The sequence below is a fragment of the Moschus berezovskii genome, chromosome 1, assembly GCF_049115385.1.
Source record: "Moschus berezovskii isolate FMDL1 chromosome 1, NW_MosBer_1.0, whole genome shotgun sequence".
Taxonomy (NCBI): domain Eukaryota; kingdom Metazoa; phylum Chordata; class Mammalia; order Artiodactyla; family Moschidae; genus Moschus; species Moschus berezovskii.
The window spans coordinates 136,589,242-136,607,872 of NC_142460.1; the positions used below are offsets into that span (position 1 = coordinate 136,589,242).

General features: G+C 40.6%; 1 protein-coding gene across 4 annotated transcripts in view; it reads right to left on the reverse strand.

Moving 5' to 3' along the window:
• The window catches only part of ARHGEF26 (Rho guanine nucleotide exchange factor 26), a 141,192-nt gene that overhangs the window by 63,355 nt on the left and 59,206 nt on the right, over positions 1 to 18,631 (reverse strand). For all 4 annotated transcript variants that reach the window (XM_088839658.1, XM_088839654.1, XM_055411283.2 and 1 more), the window contains one exon: positions 1,242 to 1,394. In XM_088839658.1, coding sequence (XP_088695784.1) covers positions 1,242 to 1,394 — 153 coding nt within the window. The remainder of the gene's footprint in view (positions 1 to 1,241; positions 1,395 to 18,631) is intronic.

Sequence of the window (18,631 nt, forward strand, 5' to 3'; positions counted from 1 at the left end):
ACTTGGATTTTCCAACAGTTAAAGAGTAACCTTTACATCGCAGTTCCCATGGTGGATGAGGAGTGATGAGGGCGTCAGGTAACCTCTGGAGACATTTCTGCTTATCAAGGCTGAGGTGAGGCTGTGCTACCAGCAGCTGGTGGACAGGAGCCTGGGGTGCTACAATGTATAGATGTCTCCACAACAAAGACTAATCTAGAACAAAATGTCCGGCAGTGCGGACAAATTCTGCTTTGTACTAATAACCTCATTTAGGGCTGGCTGCTGGGGGTTTTCCTCCCTGCCTATACAAGATTTTGAGGGGGAATGGGGCATCATTAGCCCTTCTGACCCACGTGGGGGCTGCTTCTCTAAGTAGCCATGAGGTAATCATCACCATAGGGTCTCTCACATTGTCGAGAGACTGGCCAGCGTGCCATGCTTCAGTCGTAAACACCACAGCTCACAGAAGGATGATAACAGCCAGTCAGCCCCCAAACTGAGTTTACAGCGATGTCCAACTGTACTGCCAGACATGGAGCTCCTTGTGATAAACAAGCCCCGGCCCCAGTAAAGCAATACAGACATTGCTGAACCACTGCTGAATGCTTTTCAGACTAGAGATGGCATATCCATCTCACCAAAACTCTCTAACCTAAATAGAACAAAGGGAAAAGGTGTGTGTGGAAATTTAAGGTTTACTTCTTTTTCGTTTCACGAGCCTTTAAGAACTTAAAAAAAAACAGAAAACTGCCTTCCTTCAGATCATCCTTGTTCTCCTGACACCTAACCACCCAGACGGAAAAGATGAGTGATTCCCATAAACAACTAAATACAGAGTTGCCATTTGAATGGAGGAAGACTAGAATACTAGAGGACGCTTTGGCTCCTAGACACTAGTTCAAGAACTATATCTTGGCCTCAGGCAAACTATTTAATGACCAGATAACAGCTTAGAGAACAACCTTCTCACCATTTAGAATGATGATCACCGATCATCATTACCCTCCCCCACACCTCACCCCAGTCATGCAGGAATTAAAAAAAAAAAGAAAAACAACAAGGAAAAAATCAACAAGCTATAATTTCAGAAGAGCTTTAAAGAAAATTCTCCACAACTGGGTTTTTCTAATCTAACACCCCTGCCCAAAAGCACTTCTCTTCCCAAAAGACATTTAATAAGAGATCAATTAATTTCAATCAATGTGACCCAATTAAAACATGATTAGATCATTAAAGCCACAACATTCAATACTGCTTACAACAATTTTTGCAGTGTCCGCTGTTGGTAGACTTCATTTGTGCAGTATTTCACATATGGGTCAAATGTGGATGCTGTGTGCTTTTCCACAATGTCACTTATGTCCTCTATGAAGATATTATTCTGATGTCTTGCTTCCAACTCTGTAAAGAATCTAAAAAAAAAAAAAAGAAAAGCATTTATACTGCCTTATATATGCTTTAATAGACAACAAATTATCCTTATGAAATGCTATTATACAGGGTTTGAAAATATCAGCAGTACATGGTACCAAAAAAATACAAGAAAAAAACTATAAAACAGTCTAAGTTTAAATCTATCATATTAACATCTTATTCCTTTATATGAAAGTGTTAATCACTCAGTCATTTCTAACTCTTTGCGACCTTATGGACTGTAGTCCACCAGGCTCCTCTGTCCATTGATTCTCCAGGCAAGAATACTGGAGTGGGTTGCCATTTCCTTCCCTAACCCAGGGATCAAACGCAGGTCTCCTACATTGCAGGCAGATTCTCTACCATCTGAGCCACCGGTGAAGCACATTACTTCATATGGTTAGCTTAAAACATTGATAGTCCAGGACATTTCTGTGCTTTCAGGTATATTTTGGAATGAACAGATTTCACTATTTTTCAAGAATTCCCTAGATACTTGGGGGCAGGGTGCAGCATTAATCCTTACATATATTATTGTATTGAAAAGCATATGAGCAAAATACCTAAATAAGTGCCTAAAAACTAAGTCTGAGACAAACCTAATTCTATGGGACCTTTCTCTCCAAATAAAAAATAATCATATCATTTACATCTAATACAATACATGACATTTAAATGACTTTGCAAATGATTTAGATTCAATTTAGAGTTGCCTTGTGTGTGTTGTGTGCACTCACACATACACCTATATTGTGCCTGCTGCTGCTGCTGCTAAGTCACTTCAGTCGTGTCTGACTCTGTGTGACCCCATAGACGGCAGCCCACCAGGCTCCCCCGTCCCTGGGATTCTCCAGGCAAGAACACTGGAGTGGGTTGCCATTTCCTTCTCCAATGTGTGAAAGTAAAAAGTGAAAGTGAAGTCACTCAGTCGTGTCTGATCCTTAGCGACCCCACGGACTGCAGCCTACCAGGCTCCTCCATCCATAGGATTTTCTAGGCAAGAGTACTGGAGTGGCTTGCCATTGCCTTCTCATATTGTGTCTAGCCCAGTAAAAATTAAATCTCAGATAAACAATGAATAATTTTTTAATACAACTATGTGCCAAATACTGCACAGGACATCTTGGGTGTCTTGCATATCTTCTGTCAACCTTATATTGGATCCAATTTTAACAAAGTCTCAAATCAGGTATTTGAAACACAGTGTTCTTCCTCTGGCCCACAGACAGCAGCATTGGTACCACTTAAGAGCTTATCTAAAATGCAGAATTTCACCCCTCACCTCTCCCAGTCTGAACCTGCACTTTATTAAGACTGCCTGATAGTCTGAATACACACTAAAAACTGAGAGCTTCCCTAGAGCACACTTACTGACCATGTTCAGAGCAGCAGGAAAATATATCAAAAATAACTATCACGCAAAGACTAAAGGGTTTTCTTAAGAAGGTGAAATCAACAATAATGTCTACTGTTGACTAGAATATTAGTACAAGGGAAGGTTAGTTTTTGTATTTAGCAGGTCACTGCTCCTTACCAGTTTGTTGAGTGGACTCCATAATACAAAATTCAAGACAGGCAGTGAATGAGACAACAGACATTTATACAAGATTATAAATGGTAAATATGGGCTAACATTTTCTTACATTTATATCACAGGTCTTTTCAAAGAAAATCCTGGCACTCAGAAACAAAACAATTAAGATGTTAAAGATCTTATTTTTATAAGGGTTGGGAAGATCCCATGGAAAAGGAAATGGCAACTCACTCTAGTATTTCTGCCATGAACAGAAGAGCCTGGTGGACTACTGTCCATGGGGTTGCCAAGAGTCAGATACGGCCAAGTGACTGCACATGAACGCATGTTGACACGTACATTAAACTCATTTCAATATAAACTGTATTAGCTTGTCATCATTAACTATTCTACTTTTATTTATTTTTAATTTTTTTACTATACCACACAGCTTGTGGGATTTTAGCTTCCCAATCAGGACTGTGCTAAGAAAGTGAAGAGAAAGTGCCGAGTCTTAACCACTGTATCACCAAGCAATTAGCTCTACTCAATTTTTAAAAGTCTCCAAAGGAGCTTACGAAACAAAGAAATATATTTTAACTTCCTAGAAGAATTAACATTTATATTCTGGGAAAGCACCTACATGTTTATTACCTTTAAAAAGGACTCAGGAAAATAGTCAAGATGGTTCCTATCCCCATGACCTCACCATCCAAACTCCTTGTTTAAAGAGCAAGAGGAGCAACTAAAAGCACATTCTGCTAGACTATTTAGCCTTCCTTCCAATGGGATCAGGCTGAATGCGCACAGTGTCCCTCAGGAGTAGCAGGTCAGAAGAACAGACAATCTGTGTTTCAAAACTCAGTCAGTGACTTCATGTCACTTTGCACGCTGAGCTTATTCAGCATTCAAAGAAAATATCAAACCCTTTCTAAAAGGTTTCAGAATTTCAAAAACATCCAACTCCAAACCCTAGACAAACAAAAACCATGGTACTTCCTATCTAGACTAGTCCCTCACTTCAAGAAATCTGTGATCTATTAAGACAGTAAGAATGATAAATATAAATGATATAAGGAAAACAACATGCTTGTATATAACTAACTACATGTTGAAACATATATGCATAAGAGTGCTGATGGCAGTATCTTTTTAAAAAATATACAAACTATATATCTTTTATTCTAGTAAAATATATATATATTAAATAAATGTTGCCATTTAAACCATTTTCAATGACTTTAATTACTGTCACAGTATTGTGCAACCATCACTATTTCCAAAATACTTTCCTCACCCCAAACAGAAACGCTGTACCCATAAAGCAACAACTCCCCATTCCCCCTCTCCTCAGCCCGATAACCTCTCATCTACTATCAATCTCTGTGAATTTGCCTATTCTAGATATTTCATGTGAGTGGAATCACTCAACTTTTTCTCTAGCTTATTTCACTTAGTATTGTGTCTCCTAGGTTCATCCATATTGAGGCGTGTATCAGAACTTTTTCTTCTTTGTGGCTGAATAATATTCCATTGTAGGTACTTATTATAATTTGTTTATAATATGAACAGGTTGTTTCCACCTTTTAGATACTGTGAATAATGCTTCTGTCAACATACCCATCTGGGGATCTGTTTGAGTGGCTGTTTTCAGTTCTCTGGGATATATATCTACAAGTGGAATTTCAACCTTGCTGACTTTGCTACTAATAGTGTATACCAGGAAATGATAGTATAATAACAAGAATCAATACAGAAGAAGCTGAGTTAGATGCCAAGGAGAGGTTATTTCATTAAATGAAGGTTGAGTAACAAATAAAGGATGGAAACAGTATGGACCTAACAGAGGCAGAAGATATTAAGAAAAGGTGGCAAGAATACACAGAAGAACTATACAAAAAGGATCTTAATTTCCCAGATAATCATGATGGTGTGATCACTCACCTAGAGCCAGACATCCTAAAGTCCGAAGTCAAGTGGGCCTGAGGAAGCATCACTATGAACAAAGCTCTTAGAGGTGATGGAATTTCAGTTGAGCTATTTCAAGTCCTAAAGATGATGCTGTGAAAGTGCTGCAGTCAGTATGCCAGCAAACTTGGAAAACTCAGCAGTGGCCATGGGACTGGAAAAGGTCAATTTTCATTCCAATCCCAAAAAAAGGCAGTGCCAAAGAATGCTCAAACTACCATACAATCACATTCATCTCACACGCTAGCAAAGTAATGCTCAAAATTCTCCAAGCCAGGCTTCAACAGTACATGAACTGTGAATTTCAGATGCTCAAACTGGATTTAGAAAAGGTAGAGGAACCAGAGATCAAATTGCTAACATCTGTTGGATCACAGAAAAAGCAAGAGAGTTCCAGAAAAAAATCTACTTCTGCTTTATTGACTTCGCCAAAGCCTTTGGTTATGTGGATCACAATAAACTGGAAAATTCTTTTTTTTTTTTTTTCCAATTTTATTTATTTATTTTTTTCAAGTTGAACAGACTAAATTTCTTTAAACAAACTTACTTATACTCCAGAGTCCTTTTAAAACTTAATAGCATTTATACATTGAAGGTATTTGATATGAGATGGTAATACCAGACTACCTTACCTGCCTCCTGAGAAATCTGTATGCAGGTCAAGAAGCAACAGTTAGAACCAGACATGGAAAAACGAACTGGCTGCAAATTTGGAAAGGAGTACGTCAAGCCTATATATTGTCACCCTGCTAATTTAACTTATATGCAGAGTACATCATGAGAAATGCTGGGCTAGATGAAGCCCAAAACAACCTGGAATCAAGACTGCTAGGAGAAAGATCAACAACCTCAGATATGCAGATGACATCACCATTATGGGAGAAAGTGAAAAGGAACTGAAGAGCTTCTTGATGAAAGTGAAAGAGGTGAGTGAAAAAGCTGGCTTAAAACTCAACACTCAGAAAACTAAGATCATGGCATCCAGTCCCATCACTTCATGGCAAATAGATGGGGAGACAATGGAATCAGTGACAGACTTTATATTTTTGGGTTCTAAAAACACTGCAGATGGTGACTGCAGCCATGAAATTTTACAAGACACTTGCTCCTTGTAAGAAAAGCTATGACCAACTTAGCATATTAAAAAGCAGAGACATTACTTTGCTGACAGAGGTCCATCTAGTCAAAGCTATGGTTTTTCCAGTATCATGTATGGATGTGAGAGTTGGACCATAAAGAAAGCTGAGCACTGAAGAATTGATGCTTTTGAACTGTGGTGTTGGAGAAGACTCTTCAGAGTCCCTTGGACTGCAAGGAGATCAAATCAGTCAATCCTAAAGGAAATCAGTCCTGCATATTCATTGGAAGGACTGATGGCTGAAGCTGGAGCTCCAATACTTTGGCCACCTGATGCAAAGAACTGACTCATTGGAAAAGACTGATGCTGGGAAAGATTGAAGGCAGAAAGAGAAGGAAACAACAGAGGATGAGATGGTTGGATGGCATCACTGACTCAATGCACATGAGTCTGAGCAAGCTCCGGGAGTTGGTTAATGACAGGGAAGCCTGGCGTGCTGCAGTCCATGGTGTCGCAAAGGGTCAGACACAACTAAGTGACTGAACTGAGTAAGGAATGGTTCTTTACCTCCTGATGCTCAGAGGTGAGTGCCCCATGGGAGGCAGGGAGCCAATCACTTGTAATACGAGACCTATGACAGAGCCATACAGTGAAAACGACAGAGAAGGGCAGGGGAACTGGAGGCCCGAGGTGAGGAAAGGTGTGAGGGGTCATCAGTGATGAGGATGGTAATGCAAGAGGCCAGGGGACAGAGCACCTGCAGCAGGACACAATGTGGGCAAAGACACGCATCTCATTCAGAGAAACTGTGGGGTTCAGCAAGCTGAGCTGTCAACCACAGGAGGAGCAGGAGCAGAGAATGAGAGTGGCAAAGCAAGCGGGCCTGAGCTAGACTGCAAAAGTCTGTCTACTGAGGAGCTTGAACTTAATCTATGGACAGAGAGAACCTGCTGGAGTTGTTGAAGCCCATAAATCATCCAATTGGACAGAGACAAATGACACAGAAGTGGGGAAGACCACCTGCAGGCCAGTGAGATGCTAAGCTAGGCAAGTAACAATAAAGCCTGCAAGGGAAATCAAAAGGAGAGGACACAATAGGGTAACCGTTTGGAGGGAAAGTTAATACAGTGGAGAAACTCATTAGATGGAAAAGTCAAGGAAGACACTGCGGTTTCTACTCAAAGTTTCTAGCTGGGCAACAAGTTGGGTCATTAAGCCATCCATTTAGACAGGAACTTAGGAGGAAGAGGGAGAGGCAAGAAAAACGCAGTTTAATTTTCCCTGAAAATATACATCTGTGAGAATTCAGAGCCACAGGAATTCTAGGTAGTATGTAACCAGGACTAGTTCATTTTTAGCTGGTTTTCATATAAATGCAAACTATTTGTAATTTCTTTTAGCTCCAAGTGTCCTTTAAGAAAATGTTAAAAGAAAATTGAAAAAATAAGAAAGCATTCATAAGATCATTATCATGTAAATCTAAGAAATATCTCAGAGGCAAAGCTCTCTTCCAATTTCTTGTCTTCAGCTAACTGTTACAGTCTGAAAGAATGCAACTATATGACCAAAAACAACAGCAACTTGGCTTTTCCCAATGAAAAGGGAAATTCATCTATCACTCTTGAAAGTTTGCCAAACTACAAGATTAAAAACAAAGCACTAATGAAATGTTTACGCTACTTATTTTGATACAATATAAACGAAGCCACACATCTTTTATTTTGACATGAGCATAATTAAGACATAATTCAAAGCCTTCTATGTTCAATTCTCTATTGGTTATTTTGGGCAAATTTGCATATTTCACTAAATGAGCTGAGCTACCAACAGGCCAAGAAAGTATTACTAAAGAATGAGGTATTATTTCAATAACCGAGAACGCTGGAGATCCAAATGAAATCTGAAGCAAAAATAAAAGCATTCTGATTCCCTGGGTGAAACCTGAATGGAGTCTGTGAAGCAGTCTGGCTTACTTGAAGGACAACTTTTTAATGGAAATCTGTTTCAGCCCAATGAATTTTTTTTTCCTGGCACAATACCTTCATTATTTCTTCTTTGTAGCAGTACCAAGATGATCATGTTTTACAACCGATCATGTTATACAACCTTTCATTTTTTTTCTCCAACCAAAATTTTAATGTCATCGCTAACATCTAGACTTTGAAAAACCTCTGATGGACCAGGAAAGGCCTCCTGGAAGCACTGCCTCTTAACCAGACACCCCGGTTAACCCTGTCTGACTCTTGACTATCACCAGCATCCGGTAGCTCCAAATTCTCACAGGTGTGTCTTTTCAGCATCTATTTCACCTCTCTAAAGGGAAATTAAACTGACTGCCTCTTGCTTCTTCTCCCTCTACCTAATCACATCCATACTTCATAGGAGGGCTGCAAATGATTGCAGCCCCCCCAGGTGAGCTTCTTGGCTGTGCAGAGAAAAGGTCAGGGCCACCAAGAAACGCCAGGCCAGCCTCCCAGGAGGTGAGGACTTCAAGATGAGAATCACATGGTCACATCTGAGAAGCCTGCTTGAGGCCTGTAGCCTCTCCTCTAATATTTCCTATAACTACAGGGACTGCATATTCTTTAGGCCTTTCGTGGTTGCTTTATCATATGATGGTTTTAATTGTAGCACTGCATTTTCAGGGAAAAAGCAAAGTCAACAGGAAAGTAGCCGCTTCTGACACACTCAGTACATATACTTTTGTGAGCATCATTTTCTCCCTTCTGTAGTAGGTGGAAAAGACCTACCAATATGAGGATAAATGTTGCCATACCACAACTAATAGCCTCTTCAAATTCAACTGGTAATGTTATTGGCAGGTCAGGGATGAGTAATCCTGAGAGATCTTTGGAGACAGTAAATCCACTCATCTACACGGGAGAGTAAAACTTATTTAATATAGACAACAAATCTGGCTTCAACTGTCAGCCAACAAAATCTCCTCCCATGTGTTTAGCATAGGATGACATGCTTTGATGGATGTCAAGTAGCCAACAATTGATAACCACGAACACCATTCACTGTGCCAAGTCCAGCTCTTCCCACACACTGCCTCATTTAACTTAACCCTCAGGTTGACTTTATGACTGCCAATGAATCCATTTTACAGATAAGAAAACCAAGGCTAAGAGAACTTAAGTCAAAACTCTAAACAACAAGCTTCAGTTTGAACGCAGAGCCTTTCTGAGTCCAGAGCCTGCTTGAACTACTTTACCTACTGCCTCTGCTCACAAGTACCCACGGCTCTGTTACTACTGGCCAGTCCTCAATCTGAATATCCAACAAGAAGGCTTACAGCTGGAACTTAAAGAGGAAATACATTACTTTCCAAGAATGACTACCAAATTATCTCAACAAATGATTTACACACATCTAAAGAGTAAAGACTTTCACAGTGGATTTATGCTGTGGCAAGAGGTGTGAGAGAGCAGAGCTGACCATCTCCCTAGATGCTGCCTCCAGGAGGGTGGCAGCCAGTGATGTGTTCTGGTCCTGGTCCACAGAGTGAGAGCAGATATTGGTTTAGGGGTGGCTGGTGAAACCCTCCAGGAGTCATTCCTAGCCAGCCCTCTCATTCCCTGCTGCCCTCCCCCTTGTCCCATTCATCCTTCAAATCTCAGATTCACTTTCACCCCCTCCAGGAAGCTTTCCCTGACCCTTCTGGGTTGGGTTAGGTCCCTTTATTTTATGTCTTAATAAACCTCTATGTTTTTCTTTTGGTGTGTCTACTATGATTGTAATTAATTATATAATGATTTGTTTATCTTTATCTCTCATAGCAAGGGGACTAGAGGACAGAGGTCATGTCTGTTTTGTTCAACACTCTATGCTTGGGGCCTGGCCATAGGACTTGAAATATAAAAGACAAATAACTGATGGAAAAATAAATCTAATTTGTGTTTTAAACAGTAAATATGAAGATGGAATCCATTCAAGGAATTTTGTTCTAATGCTATTTATATGACACCTACAAAGAAGCCAGTCTCTACCTTGTTCTGTGCTGTGTTGTGCTTAGTTGCTCAGTCATGTCCGACTCTTTGTGACCTCGTGCACTGTAGCCCACCAGGCTCCTCTGTCCATTGGGATTCTCCAGGCAAGAACACAGGAATGGGCTGCCATGTCCTCCTCCAGAGGATCTTCCCAACCCAGGTATCAAACCCAGGTCTGCCACATTGCAGGCGGATTCTTTACCCTCTGAGCCACCAGGGAAGCCCCTACCTTGCTTTATTCACTGGTAAATATATATTAATATTTATGGACCACAAACTGAGTTCCCAGAGTTATTTTAGGCACAGTGAAGGTTTCAATGAAGACACAAACTCCCAGCACAAACTTTTACAATCCTGTCAAGTATGGTCAGTGCTTCCTAGGTGGCTCAGTGGTAAGGAACCCACCTGCCAATGCAGGAGACGAGGGTTTGATCCCCGGGTCAGGAAGATCCCCTGGAGAAGGAAAAGGCAACCCACTCCAGTACTCTTGCCTGGGAAATTCCATGAACAGAGGAGCCTGGTGGGCTAGAGTCTGTAGCTCACCAGGCTCCTCTGTCCATGGGGTTCTCCAGGAAAGAATACTGAAGTGGGTTGCCATGCCCTCCTCCAGGGGATATTCCTGACCCAGGAACTGAACCTGCATCTCTTAGGCTACTGTCCATGGGGCTGCAAGAGAGACAGGATTTAGAGACTAAACAACAAGTATGATCACTAAGATAAGATGCAGTTTAGCCCAAGTTTCTTCAGTGCCAGCTGCCCTTACTGAAAACCTTGCCAGACTGGCTTCCATTTCACCAATTTAGGGAGGATCCCAGGCGACTAAGCAGCTCAGCACTGAGTGCCTGAGCTGAGGAAGCACAGAGAGCAGGGCTCTGGTTACGATCAGCGCTGCCTTGTGCCTTTCTGGGAATGGCATCCTTTCAAGGTACTTTTCCTTCATTAATATGCATGTGCCTAAAGCAAACTCAAATCATTCCTGGATATCTTCCTCCCTTGGACGAGCTGACAGTCTAAGTGGTTGTGGTATAGCACTGGAGAGGGTCATATTCACGTACGCCAGAGACATGTAACATACCAGGCAGGTTTCACATGTCTAAATTGCTATTATATAATAAAAAATATCTTCACTAAACAAAGAAATATTTCAGATAAGTAGCAGCAAACTATGTGCTCCTGGAAACACTTTCCTAACAGATCAACAAGAGAACATTCTGTACTCCACCAAAATGAATTTCTACTCTGCTAAGGATAAGTGAAATTTGGGGTTTATTTGTTTGCACTTGTTGGGGGTTTTAGGGTCTTTTGCTTTTTGGGTTTTTTAATGTCACGTTGACATTAAAGCAATTTCTTTTAATACAATAGACTATGGAGAGCAAACTCATGGCAAGAATACCACCACTAACCCAAGGCAGGCATCATTAACAGATTATGGTGCTCTGCCCATTTGCAGAATCTGTACCCAAGGAAGCCATTATCAATCAATCAAAATCAATGATGAACATGATGAAGCTCACTTGTAAATCCTTCACTGGACTCACACTGATGGGAAATCTGTTAATTCAACAGAAATAGAGGGCTGTTGCTTCTCAAGAAGAATACCCTACATCCTGATCTGGTAACAGTCTCACAGGGTTTCCTCCCCAGCAGACTACACATCTTTTCCCATTCCATTTTAGAGTTTTGTGAAGTTTTCTCTCTGGATTGATAAAAGGGCTGAATCAGAAGTGTTTTGGGAACGTGAGAGGAAAAAAAAAAATTCTCAACAAAGATGTATATAATTTCCATCCTGAGAGCTACTGTTTAATCCTGAAAATCTCTAGGATGGATTTTGTTAAAAGATTCTTATCATCTTATCAAAACCTTTTAAATCAACCTGGACATAGGACAGAGGTGACGGAGGTGAAAGAGATAAACGAAGGTTTTTTTCCTTATCCTTAATACCACACAACACAGAGCCTGCTAGGTTTAAATCCAGTTCCCCACAGATGGCTTCAGTTCAGGGCACCCAGCAAATCTCAAAGATGAAAGGTGGAGCTGGGGGCTGGGGGAGGGAAGGGAGGGAGCGAACATAGAACCAAGTGCCCCCGAGACTTCCCTTCATCAGTTAAGGCTCCTGCTTGCTTAGTTCTTTCTCTCACTGATCACAGACAAGCTAGAGGGAAAAGAAACAGGACCAAACAAATAGTAAAAAAAAAAAAAAAAAAAATACTATTTTTAAATTTCTGGAAATTTTAATACCATTAGACCAAGTTTTTGCTTAAAAATGAGAATTTAAAGTATTTCTCATATGAATCTGCTTCACAGAAGCTGGAGGAAAAGGGTCTCGTTCCCATGGTAACCTTCTGCATACTTGATTCTTTTGTTTCAGCACTACTCATGAATTCACCCACATCTTAACTTCACCCAGAATGAAGATAACACTCTAATGAACGACAGGAAGCATTTACCAGAACTCGTCTCAAAACACCCTGAGAAGAAGCTTTGTGTAGGCATAGGCCTGAGACACTTGGGCTATGATGGACAGTTTTGCAGTTTTTCATTATGGTTTTTAAAACTCTGAACACAAGTATACATTTCCATCTGAAAGAAAATCATACCTCCTCCCTACAATTTTATATATAACTGTGAAGACCGAACATGCCTGGTTCATCACTGGATTTCCAGGACCTAAAAAGAATGAGGATTCCTTCGCTTTGATGTACACCTGAAACTATCACAACATTGTTAACCAACCAAAATTCAATATAAAATAAAAACTCTTTAAGAAAAAGAAACCTTTAATTTATTATACAATTATTTCAGATGTGGAGGTGAGAATGGGGGTGAAATTCGCCTACTGTTTTCAATCTGCTGACCTAACCAAAAACACTGTTAGCTTATCTTGAAATTTATTGATTACAAAATTGAAGGTTACTAATATACAATAAACTTCAAGTGTGTCACACACTGCAAATAAAGGGGGAAAAAATCATGACTGTTTATTTTTCATGGCTGACCTGACTGCAAAATTTTATTTAGTGTTGTTCTTGAACATTGTTTACTTATGATGAATAAAGATTTGGGACTAATTGGAAAAAAAAGAATGACGACTTGATAACTGCACTGACTAGGTTCCTATTATTCCTCCTTGCCCCACTGCTAAAGTGCCGACTTCCAAGCAGAGGAGCAGTGGGTGGTAATATGAAACAAGTATCTCCCAGGAACGTGAGTTAACTTCAGACATGAGTTACGTTATCAGGGTCCTCACAAGGGGGGTGCACAGGGCCGAATGGCCCTGACGGTTGGCAAGTAAGGCAGGTGGATGTCTGTGCTCCTGACACAGCAAGCAAGACTCAGGGCATGTAACTCAAGAATAGGTTTGCTAATCCACTGCCTGGCCAAAATGCTTTGAAAACTCCAAACCTAGAAAAGATTTATGACTTTCGGAGGGACTGTTTCCTTTTATTAGATGACAGTTACATAACCAATTCCATGACACTTTCCCCTTAGCCGCCTGGAAGGGTGTTTCTGTATTTAACCCTCACTCGAGCTAGAAGCTCTAGCAGGAGAGCTGGCTGGGCACACTGGCTACCCTTGTCCTCGCCCCGTTTCCCATTTCCCATTCAAACAGATGGACTGTGTACATGGCATCCACTGCTAGTAGTCTTGAGCCTTTGGTGGATGCAGTTGGAGGATAAAATATCAATGATGAACAAATAAGCCAGGAAAATGTGGTGGATGCTTGGGTGTGCTTGGAAATAGCACCAAGAATGAATTTATAGAATGTTTGAACAATATCAAGTAAAACAATAACATCTTTTCATGCTGAAGCTCCCTTTCCTGTTGTGTACCTGACCATTCTTGAATAAAATCAACACAGAGAAGGACATGTTTGCCTTCAGACACTCTCTCCAGATGCTTTTTAGGTAGGGCCCTCTGTATTTCAAGTCAGAATTTAACCCACAAGGAAATGTAACATTTCCAATAAGCCCCAAAGCTTTTGCATTTTCACTTTTCTTTATTAAATATGCCCCCAAAAGTTGTCTTTCTAAAAGGAGGCAATGCTTTCTACAATTCCCATCAGTTTCAGCAGAAAGAAAAAGGAACCAGGACACAGAATTTTGAAAAACTCTAGCAGCTGGTTTCCTAAGCCATAATATCCTAAGAAAAAGGATGCCTATCTGAACGAGGGAAACAGAATTCAATGTCTTTGCTGACATTTTTCAAACCTGCTCCAGTTTATCAGCAGCTGGCTCCAGTCAGGCCCTTTCTCACACAACCTTCTCATTCACCTTTCATCATGGATTTTTAAAATACTTTCTTTTTAGATGGTTATTAGCCCTGACCAGCAAAGTAGCCAAAGAATATGATCTACAGGGTAAACAAGTTCTTAACCTGGTCTTAAGTGGATTTGGAATGATGATAAATTTGTTCCTGCATTTATTAAAATGAAAGGAACTGAGTACAGAAGACTGGTCAACCATCAGTCCTGCAACACGCAGAAATCAGCTCAAGACCAGTGGCCACACAGGGAAGCCAGAAACACACAAGGAAGAGGGGAACAGATGCTACAGTCCAATGGTAGGGGAGCATGAAGACGTGAAAAGAGAAAATGTGCAAATACCAAACCTCCTCAATACCAAAGACCGGACTTTCCACTTTCTCTTTTTCTCAGTCTTTATACTTTTCTCCAACATTAGCTGTATGTGATCTCATGAGTATCAGATAACAGTATCTATAAATAAATACACTTCCAGCTGAAGTCCATTTTGCACTGTACCTAATATATAGCAAGGCTATCATGTACCATTACATCACACCTCTGGAAGATGGATGCAGGGTACTGGTTACAAGAGCCAGATGGCCTGGGTTCAAATCCCAACCAGTCTTCTGCTAGCCTTGTAGCCTGAGGCTACTTAATGTCTCCATGACCTATTTCCTCATTTGTAGAGTGGGAATAATAATGGTATGACCTCATGTGGTTCTCACGATGACTTAATGAATTAAAACAAGTGGCCACAATGTGGTCTGGCATGAGGTATATGCTCGTTAACATTAATTATTACTCAAGTGCAATAAAATTCCTTTCCCTCCCATGTAAATTTACACAATTCACATGTCTTTTAAATGAAGCCACTAAGCTTTCTTGATTTTCCAGTCCACTCTGTTCAAGGACAGCAAGTCTCGCTCCTATATTTCCATCAATTAAGTTCAGGTGGGCAGGTGTAATATCATCTTGCCATACAACAAATCTGCTCAGAGTCATAGGCATACACTTCCTCATCAACTTATTAGAAATTGTAATAGGTACTTATCAGTGACAAAATTAGAGGAGGATTAGCTCAGTTCTTTATTGTGTTTAAGAACCACTGGCTTCGAATCAAAATAGTTTAAAGTTAAATTTCTAATTATTTGAGAATTTTCAGTTCAGTTCAGTTCAGTCGCTCAGTCGTGTCCGACTCTCTGCGACCCCATGGATCACAGCACGCCAGGCCTCCCTGTCCATCACCAACTCCCGGAGTTCACTTAAACCCACGTCCACAGAGTCAGTGATGCCATCCAGCCATCTCATTCTCCGCCGTCCCCTTCTCCTCCCGCCCCCAACCTTTCCCAGCATCAGAGTCTATTCCAGTGAGTCAACTCGTCGCATGAGGTGGCCAAAGTATTGCAGTTTCAGCTTTAGCATCAGTCCCTCCAATGAACATCCAGGATTGATCTCCTTTAGAATAGACTGGTTGGATCTCCTTGCAGTATAAGGGACTCTCAAGAGTCTTCTCCAACACCACAGTTCAAAAGTATCGATTCTTCGGCGATCAGCTTTCTTCACAGTCCAACTCTCACATCCATACATGACCACGGGAAAAACCATAGCCTTGACTAGACGGACCTTGGTTGGCAAAGTAATGTCTCTGCTTTTTAATATACTATCAAGGTTGGTCCTAACTTTCCTTCCAAGGAGCAAGCGTCTTTTAATTTCATGGCTGCAATCAGCATCTGCAGTGATTTTGGAGCCCAAAAAAATAAAGTCTGACACTGTTTCCACTGTTTTTCCATCTATTTCCCATGAAGTGATGGGACCAGATGCCATGATCTTTGTTTTCTGAATGTTGAGCTTCAAGCCAACCTTTTCACTCTCCTCTTTCACTTTCATCAAGAGGCTTTTGAGTTCCTCTTCACTTTCTGCCATAAAGGTAGTGTCATCTGCATATCTGAGGTTATTGATATTTCTCCCAGCAATCTTGATTCCAGCTTGTGCTTCTTCCAGCCCAGCGTTCCTCATGATGTATTCTGCATATAAGTTAAATAAGCAAGGTGACAATATACAACCTTGATGTACACCTTTTCCTATTTGGAACCAGTCTGTTGTTCCATGGCCAGTTCTAACTGTTGCTTCCTGACCTGCATACAGGTTTCTCAAGAGGCAGGTCAGGTGGTCTGGGATTCCCATCTCTTTCAGAATGTTCCACAGTTTATTGTGATCCACACAGTCAAAGGCTTTGGCATAGTCAATGAAGCAGAAATAGATGTTTTTCTGGAACTCTCTTGCTTTCTCCATGATCCAGCGGATGTTGGCGATTTGATCTCTGGTGCCTCTGCCTTTTCTAAAACCTGCTTGAACATCTGGGAGTTCACAGTTTACATACTGCTGAAGCCTGGCTTGGAGAATTTTGAGCATGACCTTACTAGCGTGTGAGATGAGTGCAATTGTGCGGTAGTTTGAGCATTCTTTGGTACTGCCTTTCTTTGGGATTGGAATGAAGACTGACCTCTTCCAGTCCTGTGGCCACTGCTGAGTTTTCCAAATCTGATGGCATATTGAGTGCAGCACTTTCACAGCATCATCTTTCAAGACTTGAAATAGCTCAACTGGAATTCCATCACCTCCACTAGCTTTTGAGAATTTTATATCTCATTAAATTTAAAAATGTCTTATCATAAGTTTGTTTTCAGTGTCGAGGAGTCTGTTTCTGCTTTGCAGATAAGTTCCTTTGCATTATTTCATTATTTTTTTAGTTTAGAAAACTCACAGTTACCAAAGGGAAAAGGGGAGGGGGAGGAATAAATTAGGAGGATGGGATTAACAGATACACACCACTGTTCAGAAAATAAACAACAGGATTTACTGTATCGCACAGGAAACTGTAAGGACTTCCCAGGTGGCACAGTGGTAAAGAATCTTCCTGCCAATGCAGGAAACATGGGTTCCCCTGGAGGAGTAAATGTCAACCTGCTCCAGTATTCTTGCCTAGAAAATTCCATGGACAGAGGAGCCTCGCAAGCTAGTCATGGGGTCGCAAAGAGTTGGACACAACTGAGTGACTGAGTACGCATGCACAGGAAAGTATATTTGATATTTTGTAATAACCTATAATGGAAAAGAATGTGAAGCCATCCCCCTGGAAAAAAGTCTGCTCACAGTTCTAGAGTTCAGTATCCATCTCATCGACCTTATATCCTACCCCAGTCATTTCTCTTTCCCTTCATTACCACAGAGATCACTTCCGTATGAAGAGGTCTGATTCACTCCAACCCTGTGCAACATGACTTTTGCCCATTTCATCCCATAGACATTACTCCCACAAAAGTCTCTAGAGTTTGACACTATTAGTTACTGCTTGCTTTTTAACCTAAACAGATAATTGTAAGTGATTTAAAAGAAAACCATTTTTACTGAAACCATAATAATTATAAAATTTGCATGTTCTTTAATTTACATTTTAATGACAATGTATTAAAATTTTATAATTTTTTAAGTAATATTTATTCTTATTTATTTATTTGACTGTGCCAGGTCATAGTTGCAGCATGTGGGATCTAGTTCCCTGACCAGTGATCGAACCTGGGCACCCTGCATTGGGAGCATGGAGTCTTAGCCACTAAACCACCAGAGGAGTCCAATTTCGTGTATTTTGAATCTAATGACATTTTCCTTTATTACTGTTTAGATTAGGACTATCCAATAGAAATATAAAGTGAGTCACATATGTGAGCTACATAAGTAATTTAAAATTTCCTAGCAATAATATTAAAAAAGTTAAAAAAAAGGGGGTGAAACTAACTCTAATAATATATTTTATTTACCAGTATATTAAAAATATTATCATATCAAAATATAATCAATGTAAAAGTTATTAATTAAATAGTTTACCTTTTTCATACTAAGTCCTGGATTCAGTGTATATTTTACACTTATCAGTTCAGTTCAGTTCAGTCGCTCAGTCGTGTCCAACTCTTTGCAACCCCATGAATCACAGCACACCAGGCCTCCCTGTCCACCACCAACTCCCGGAGTTCACTCAAACTCATGTCCATCGAGTCAGTGATGCCATCCAGCCATCTCATTCTCTGTCGTCTCCTTCCCCTCCTGCCCCCAATCCTTCCCAGCATCAGAGTCTTTTCCAGTGAGTCAACTCGTCGCATGAGGTGGCCAAAGTATTGCAGTTTCAGCTTTAGCATCAGTCCTTCCAATGAACACCCAAGATTGATCTCCTTTAGAATGGACTGGTTGGATCTCCTTGCAGTCCAAGGGACTCTCAAGAGTCTTCTCCAGCACCACAGTTCAAAAGCATCAATTCTTCGGCGATCAGCTTTCTTCACAGTCCAACTCTCACATCCATACATGACCACGGGAAAAACCATAGCCTTGACTAGACGGACCTTGGTTGGCAAAGTAATGTCTCTGCTTTTTAATATACTATCTAGGTT